General features: G+C 39.2%; 1 protein-coding gene across 3 annotated transcripts in view; it reads right to left on the reverse strand.

The window, feature by feature from the left end:
• The window catches only part of pdzd7a (PDZ domain containing 7a), a 17,471-nt gene extending 10,014 nt beyond the window's left edge, over positions 1-7,457 (reverse strand). Inside the window, exons 1-9 of one of the 3 annotated variants that reach the window (XM_032541225.1) lie at positions 7,188-7,457; positions 6,538-6,706; positions 5,996-6,243; positions 5,338-5,475; positions 5,052-5,226; positions 4,413-4,589; positions 3,753-3,900; positions 2,622-2,682; positions 1,167-1,691 (exon numbers count right to left, since the gene is read on the reverse strand). In XM_032541225.1, coding sequence (XP_032397116.1) covers positions 1,167-1,691; positions 2,622-2,682; positions 3,753-3,900; positions 4,413-4,589; positions 5,052-5,226; positions 5,338-5,475; positions 5,996-6,188 — 1,417 coding nt within the window. In that variant the 5' untranslated portion in view covers positions 6,189-6,243; positions 6,538-6,706; positions 7,188-7,457. Of the gene's footprint in view, positions 1-1,166; positions 1,692-2,621; positions 2,683-3,752; positions 3,901-4,412; positions 4,590-5,051; positions 5,227-5,337; positions 5,476-5,995; positions 6,707-7,187 lie in introns of those variants that run through there. The other 2 variants (XM_032541224.1, XM_032541226.1) reach the window with 2 other exon arrangements.
• Positions 7,458-9,164: the final 1,707 nt, after the last annotated feature.

Genomic DNA, 9,164 nt, shown 5'->3' on the forward strand with positions numbered 1-9,164 from the left:
ATATATATATGGTGTTAAAAACTGTGTACTGCTTTATGCTGTTGGCCAATAACAGTAGGTGATACACACTTTGCTATGAGTACAGACTGTTCATTTCTCTTCCAGTCAGCTCCTCTATTCACTGCAGTAAATCTGCCACTGGGGAAAGTTACACAGTAATACTGATAAATTGCAGCTACACAAACCTAAACACAACACTATCTATTGAAGGCACAACAGCAAAGTGCTACAGCTTACATAACAAATGTCCAATCAGCCCTGAGCTTCACCCCAAGCCCCCCGTCAGCACTCAGAGGTATGAATGACTTGGATAAATTAAGAAGGAAAGGTTAATAACTCAACAGCCCCACCAAAGCCTGGATGAGATATTTCTCCATATGCTTGTTCTCATTCATTTCTCACAGAGGTACAAAAAGTGTGAGTAAGAGGCGGTGATTAATCATAGGTCTGCGTAGAACTTTGCGCTCTTGGACAATTTGTGTCTGGAGCTTAAATCAGCCATGTGGAGCCTTGATGTTCTTGTTTACTTCCTGAAGTGATAGGAAGATCAGGTGTCATTAAACTGACGGATGGCCTGCAGAAAGATCTCTGGTTGATTTGAGAGTGGATCTCATTACACAGGGAATGCAGGTACTGCCACAAAAGTAAGCTAAAGAATTGAACTTGATTTTGGCTGCGATACTCATTGTGCTGTGGCTGAACTGAGATGGAGGATACTACCACTATAATCAACAACCACAGTACAGAGGGGAGCTGGGTGATATGGAAAGAATCAAATCTCCTGATATTTTTGACCAAAAACATCAATGTCAATATTGTGGCAATATTGTTGGTGCATTCACAAAATATTAACACAATGAGAGTTTTGATAAAGAATCACCAATGATGTGGATATAATGACTAAGTGGGTAAAAGCAAATAATAAAACAGCTAGTTAGTCTGGTATGTTCAGAAAACTACATAGCTTTACTGTAATGCAGCATTTAAAACCAGGAAAAGACAACACACAGCCGTCCTCTGTAATAAGCTTATATCTGCTGATGTACCAGCCCAGCCAAGTTATCAGTCTACCTCTCACACAAAAAACCTTTTTTAATCAATATGACCTTAAAGTCTATAAAGCAACCTTACAATCCTTGCAATCCCAGTGAGCCTTCAAGTCTCACCTGACACCAGGATGTGGCTCTGAGAACGTCTGATTGGCTTCCGTGGTCTGCTCAGGGCCATTAGTGCTGCCATCTTGGGTGAGGGTTTCACTACTTCCTGTTCCCCAGATGACGTCCTCGTCCGTCCCCACCCTCCTTCCCCAGCTCCTATTATCTCCCTCGGTCCTTCCCCTTTCCCACGTATGAGTGTGTCCTTCAGCAGCACTGTGGCACCTACAGTCCGGCTGGTTTCTGTGGAAACCACCCTGTCTGGGTACAACCCATTAGTGGAGGTGTGGTCCAAGTAGTATGGAGGGTGGTGGTCGGTCTGTATGGCGGTGTCAGCAGTTTGTTCGGCGCTGTTTCGACGTTGGGAGCGGTCCTCTGTGGAGATGGCGACGTCTACCATCCCAGAGCCAAAGATAGGTGGGAAAAGGACCTGGGAGAGACCACTGAGGGAGCTGACAGGGGTGCTGGAGGACAACGAGGAGGCAGAGGAGTTGGAGTCTGAACCCTGGGAAGATGATGTCAGGCCCCCATTGGCCACTGTAGAAAACAATCCATAATTAGAACGAAGTATGGGGATTAGTGTGTGTTTTAATATTATTGTGCAAGAGCAATACCTTATGAAAATGTCCAACTGTTATATCTGAACACAACACACACAACTGATAGCTAACACAGTGAATATGATTTGGACAGGGAGATCAATTTCCTTATTTTATACAGTCTGCTTTGTTTGGATTAAAGTCTGTCTGCCCTCATGTCCTGTTAATACTCTAAAATTTTGAGAGACAGTACATGAACCCGGAGTTATTCTGTGTCTTTCTTTTTTTAATGAAACTAAAAAATGACTCTGACACTAGACACAGATGTCAGGTCATGCTCTGCTCCAAACGACTGAGCTGCCTTTGAGTACACTGAATTAATCCCTGTCTGTGTTCAGAAGGACTCATATCAAACTAACAAACAAGGAATTTGAGTCCTCTGAAGAAATTAAATTTAATTAATTTAATTTAATTTAATTTAAAATTTAAAGTTTTTAGAATAAGCAAGGATACATGTTGCCACTGTTCCACTTTTTTCATTAGATTTCCAAGTTTAATCAAATATGTGGCTTTGCAAATGGAAATTAGATTTAAAATGTCCTGGGCACCCATTTAGCTCAGTTGGTAGAGCGGGTGCCCATAAATAGAGGTTTACTCCTCGATACAGCGGGCCTGGGTTTGAATCCGACCTGTGACCCTTTGCTGCATGTCATTCCCCCTCTCTCTCCCCTTGTATGTCTTCAGCTGTCCTGTCAATTAAAGGCCTAAAATGCCCATTAAATAAAAAAACGTCATTATTTGTTCTGTAATATTGACTTTAATGCAGGATATTCTTCCGCACTACTACTCAAGTCCTCATGTCTTTTTACACTTATTTTTAACACTACGTTCCTCTTGTAAAATCATATTTTCTAATACGTCAACATACGTCTGTCGAGCCAGCCGTATTCAGCCACCATTTCCTTGTATGCAGGGTATCGCCCAGCTTCCTGTTGGAGAAAACAAACATGGTAATATTAATATTCAGGGAGAATATAAACAACAAAACTTCAAATTGCAAGTGTCTAAAATTTAAGACTTAATAAGACTTCTCTTAAAAAAGAGAAGTCTAAGTCTAAGTCTAGTCTAAGTCTCAGTCTAAGTCTAAGTCTTATTCTGAATTATATTAGGTAGAATCTCTCTGTTTCCTAAACAACTCTAGCTTTAAGCATGAGTTTAATGTTGGACACCACTGCTCTAGGCAATGTTTTTAAAGAAAAGATCCATTTTGAAATTCGCAAATAGTTTCCAATAGCCTCCCAAGTCTATTTTAAGAGACTATCTCACCATAAACGCTTAAGGTCAAAGAGAAGACATGCAGATGTAGCAAGGTTACATCTACAATTTTCCACAAACTTTTCCATTAACCCTGGCTCCACTATGTGTGACACACAAATGGGGCTATTACAGGACAGAAGGAAGACATAAAATTCAGCTTTCTGTTGATTATAACCTGATCCCTGAATGCCTTTGAATAATGAACGTTGTGCCTGGCTGTTTTTCACACGTGGAACCTGAGATCAGAGTAGTAAAATGAGCATGCAGTAATGTTAGCAAGCTAAAAGAGTGCTCAAACACACTGCACAACATACATGTGCCCATAAGACACTGCACTAGAGATGTGTAAAGGACCAAGGGGAGCACATATCTTAAATCTTCTTTTACCTCGGTTTTGTTATCCACCAACTCCTATTTCACAATTTAGCTGCTAAATGCTCCACTCTAAGTTCACTAGATGGCGCTCTCTGTTTAAGGGAAAAGGTCACAGGAAGGCAATTTAGTGAGTTTAGAAAATAAAGACAGTGGTTCACGAAGCTTCATTTGACCATCACTACTGAGGGGAACTACAATGTCGGGTGATAATTCTCTGTCAGCTCATCTTTAAAAGCATCCCCTTTCATATTGCACATTATCATTTGATCCGTTAGCAATTTAAAAACTATCAATTGGTATAGGTTTATTAATTTGACCAAACTTACTGTAATTTGACCTCAAGTTTATATGTAAAATTGTCGCTCACCCTGATGGTCAACATGACATGGGTGTGGCTCTTCAGGACCTCGACTGCATTACTATGGGTGATGTCATCAAAGCTGATCCCGTTGGCTGCAAGGATTTGATCGCCCATTTTGATGCCATGCTGTTCGGCAAGCCCACCCGGGTCCAACCTGCAGGGAAAATATATAAAGGCATGCAAACACACACACATACATGAGATATAGACATCTATTAAATCTGAGTTGTAGGTAAAGGTACTAACTTATAAATGACTTCTTATATCAATAAAACACTTATTTCATTTTCTATTCTATATTTAATTGTGATATAAGTATATTGAATATTTTGCATTTACTAGATTTATGTGTCTTATCCACATTCATTGCAAGCTCATCAAAGCAGTTTCTTAACCACTTGTTGTAATGGCAATGAAGTCAACATTATTCATTTGGAACAACCTTCAAATTAAAGCCTGGCTGCTTTGATTTAATGCAAAAAAACAGGAAGATTAAATTATTAATAGATATTTAATTAATTAAACAACAGGGGGGTTGAAGCTGGGCTCCACTGCATGCACACACTGCACCACCCTGAACCATTTTGTTTATCTGATGCTGATGGCCTCTTCAGGTGTAAAAACAACCATGAGCCGAATGTGCTTCAAACCACACTTGGTTCATACTTAGAAACATAAATTCCCAGTCCAAACTCTTTGCCTCCTCTGATGTTGAAGCCCAGACAGTAGTCATCTGATGTGGTGAAGAGATGTACGATCCTGCGGAGAGCACTGTCTGAACTGGCCTCTGACGGTGTGCGACCGCTCTCCTCCACCACCATCCGCCGGTGAATCAGATCCACCCTACACACAAACCCATGCTAAAGATGACATATATGCACGCATGAAAACGTTCACATACACTGCTTTCTCTTTCTCCCCTGCACTCAGGCTCAGTCAGTATCGGTTAATCAAATAGCCATAAAGGTCAGAGCGGTAATCCATCCACTGCTGCCATATGAAACCAAGATACAGTATATCCCTAAAGAAAGATTACCAGTGTGAGCTACAGTCAAGTGACAAGACTTCACAAAACAAGGGCCATGCAAAGGTCAGTGGCAATAACAACAAGGTTGTAGTCTGTACTTTACATAATAATAAGCAAAGTACAGTCATGATATGTAGTTACTGCTTGGTAAAGTTGTTTAATTAACTATGTAGAGTACATATTTAATTGTAGATTAGAAGTAAAATATCCTTTTTTGCAGCCTTATTCACATTGGCAGAACCTGTACTGAGCAGCACCTCTGAGCTGTTTGGCCTCACCATGTGGTCTTCTCCTTGGAGTAGCGGATGCCGGGGATCTTGCCCACCCGTCTCACCACCATCCTCAGCCTGTTGTTCCCCGTCAGGACCTTCACAGCGCTGCTTATGGTGATGCTCTCCAGGCTGACACCGTTCACTTCCACCAGCTTATCGCCCATAGTCAGCCCAGCCTGCGCTGCAGACACAGGTGGAACTCAGCATGATATACTACTGTAAATGTCACAGGGAAACAGAAAGATCACATGCCCGGGTTTAAGCACACTGAACAATAAGCTTGCCTCCTAACCTGCAGAGCTGTCATCCTCCACCTTGCTGACAAATATGCCGAGTCCATGTTCAGAGCCCCCGCGGACACTGAAACCCAGACGCCCATCTGGACTCTTCTCTACTGTCACTGTGTGAATGTCTTCACTGTCATCCCCTCCTGCGAAACGAAAACAAAGACAGACAAAGAAAGTCAGGTTTGAAATTTCAAAACTGAATGAAAAACAAATAATTTGCAGAAATTCTTGATACTTTTTTGCAAATTACTTGTTGGTCAAAATGTTTGCTCCTATACAATTTTTAAACTTCTTGACAAACCTAGAAACACTCATTCATTGTTCTTCCAAATAGTGTGACATTTTCCAACCATGAGTCACTGAGATATTCATGTGCACCTGTGTAGTATCTACTAAGGCTTTTTTTTTCCTGCTTTAAAAAGATTAGATGAGCAATTTGATTGAAAAAAAAAAATCATTGACTAATTATTTCCTTTTCTAGTATCTACAGTTTATTATATTAGTAATATTACATTGGCTTGCTCTAAACTCTAATCTTAAGATTATTATATGATCATATTATATATGATATATCTACTATATTGAGAATAACAGTCCTGAGTGTGCCTTTGCAGCCAATGGCGATGTGTGTGTTACCATGGTAACAGAGGATCGTGAACTCACCATCAACAGGTGAGTTAATGAGAATGACCCTGCCCATGGGTGAGGAGGATCTATGTCTGTGGCGGTGTTGTTTCTTTAGCATGTAGCGCGTGGTGCTGTGGGAACCCCCGGTTTGGCCTCCATGGTTGAAGTGGGGGTTCCCCCCTCCATTTGTCATCTCCCTCCAGCCAGAGGGACTAGAGGAGCGAGCCATGCTATGTGTCTGGCAATGCTTTCCTTAGTCATCCAGACAGGAGGCTATCTGGTGTCTGCTGTCAGGATGGAAGAGATGCAGCCTGGGATTTAGGGAGCGGAGGTAGGAGACAGATGTTGTGGGGAACTTTTTCGCACTTGTTGGTCCAAAGTAGATGATGAAATACTGGAGCAGGCAACTTATAAAAATGTAGGTAACATCACTGATCTTCATTAAAACCAGTTTCATACCATAAATAAAACTTAATAAATAAATCCAAGATTGAAAATAGAAAATATCACAACTGAATTAACAAACAATTGTTTAAAAACGATGGCAAAAAATAGTGATCCATGATTGAACTGTGGACTTTTCTTTGTAGGTTAAAGAAGTTGTTGTAATCCACTAGTTTCCTTTGCAGCCTCTGAATCCATGTCCATAGAGCCCATGGTACCTTGTTCTCCCTGCGTCAGGCCTGTCTGCAGAGAAGTCAGCGGTGCATGGTGATCCCCTCGGGTCATGTTTAATTAAATGGATACCTGTTGTGACGAATGTATGCTGTGGTGAGTAATGTGGACTCAGAAGTTCCAGATGGGATAATAAAGGCATGTGATTACAGTAATGACCTATAGCCTGGGATCTTAAATATAACAAAAAAAATAAAAATGAAATCGCTTTTTAAATTGTGTCAACAGAAGTGACGTTGAACTATTAGACTACTTCGTGTGTTTTTCTATCAATCAGCACCATGGACAGCGAGTAAGAGATAGCATAGCCTAGAAATAAGTTGCATAGTTTGGGCAGCTGATTATCATCTATAACTAACTAACGAAACTTCTGTAGCCTTCTACTAATTGTTGACATTGTTCCGACCCATGTCGGCTAAGTTCAACGCGTCTTGTTTGGATCTAAACTTCTTCCTGTTGATTCCTTTCAAGCACGAGTAGCACAAAACGCCTGTGAAACAATTGTATTATCGCAAACTAAAGTGAACAAAAAAGTATGAGAGCGTTAGCCTACCTGCTGTGTGTGTTCATGTTGCTCCGCCTCGCTGACGCATCATCGGACACCTCCGGAGTATTAGTGCCAGCTCGGTCGTTCTCCAGGTGACAATTGTCTTATGAGTTATAAGCCTTTTACATAAGCCTCTGCAGCTGTGCAGCTATTAGCGCTGGACTAGTTATAATTGTGTACATTAATTGCACTTATATTACAGTAATATTGCCTCAAGTCTATGTCAATTTGTCCTCAGGTTATTATGTGTTGAGTAGTCCATATTTTACCGTAAAACTGCAGAAAGGTGTATGTGGCGAAAGTGAGCTGTGGCTCTTCACCGTGTCTGTAAGGTGGGTAAACAGCCCCACCCAGCGGTCAGATATATATCACAACTTTGATGTAGAGCCATAGTGCACAGCCCAATCTCTGTGGATCTGTCACACACTCTTCAGGTAATTGATCAGCCATATTAATACAAGTCAATATATATGTATTAAACAGGAAACCTTGACCTTGAACTTATGGTTTGTGTATTAGCGTTGCTTCGTTATTTTATTTTTTGGTGTGGTTGATAAGTTTAAATATTGTAAAATATTCTTAATCATATATGACCTAAGTTCTCCAAAATGATTAAAGTTGACAATTATCTAATTTTTTATTCGAGTCAACTCATCACCCAGGAATCATAAGATTTGTTTTATTTAGAAATAATCATCATTATGTTATACTACTTTATAAAAAAAAAAGAAACGCACAACAACAGACCATAAAATGAAACATAGGAGCGAAAAATTTAAATAATATACATGAATATATATTACAATAGTTTTTAAAATAGATACTATAAACACAATCAAAGTTAACATGACATATTTGTGTAATGCTACAGACACTTCATATGTTGTTTTTACTGGTTACTTCTTTCCAAGACTCACATGATGAATAAAAACCTATAAGAAAAACAAAAACACTTAGGCCTACTTCATTGCACGTTTTTACTGCGAACTACACACATACGATATAACTTAATTAATAAAGTATATTAGAATGGCAGGATTGCAATCAAAGTGGCTTTTGTGTGTGAAATGACACAATTATTCAAGGGTTTTGTCGTGGGCTGTTTAAGACATGTAGCCTATATGACTTTTTTTTGGACCAATTGACAACTTTTCGAAATTCTAAAGTAAACATCCTTGGGCAGGCCAGCTGTTTCTTAACCAATCAGATGTTGTTTACCTCCTACGCCCAGTGGTTTCCAACAACCCACTCATGTCCTCCATGACAAACACCGCCCCCAGTATTTCACTCACGGTGCTGCTTTCAAATGTCTCTACGAAGCTCTGATTTCCGGAATCTAATCTTCTAGGGGATTGAGTTAACCGTATTTGATCGATTTTTCTCAAATTTTGTAAAAACAAACATTATGCTGCAACAAAGTGGAGGAGAAAATAAGATAAGATAATCCTTCATTGATTTTCAGAGGGGAAATTCAGATGTTGCAGCATCAGAAGGACAAAAATAGTACATGTAAATTCAGAAGGTAAAAGAAAAGCGGTATTATAAACAAGAATAATAGTTATATAGAATCTATACAAGAGCAATTAAAGACCAAATTACAGTTAGAAAGCAGTGGTGTGATTATTAGCAGCAGAGTCAGCAAGTCTAGTGTATGTAAACATACTAATATAGAAGCTATGTTTAAGTTATGATACGTAATGTTTGTCTGTATTAATGTTGAAGTGTGATAGTATTATATATATATAATATATATATATATATATATATATATATATATATATATATATATATATATATATATATATATATATATATATATTATAACGTAACAAAAACAGTATACAGCATTAACATATATAGTATAGTATAATATCATATGAGATATGAGATGTGCTGTATAAGGTTAAATGTTGTTGAGTTGAGTTTGGGTATAGCCTACTTTTCCTATTTACCACCCAGTCATTTGCGGTAAAGCTGTGTTTT

This window comes from Etheostoma spectabile, chromosome 17, assembly GCF_008692095.1.
Source record: "Etheostoma spectabile isolate EspeVRDwgs_2016 chromosome 17, UIUC_Espe_1.0, whole genome shotgun sequence".
NCBI classification, from domain to species: Eukaryota; Metazoa; Chordata; class Actinopteri; order Perciformes; family Percidae; genus Etheostoma; species Etheostoma spectabile.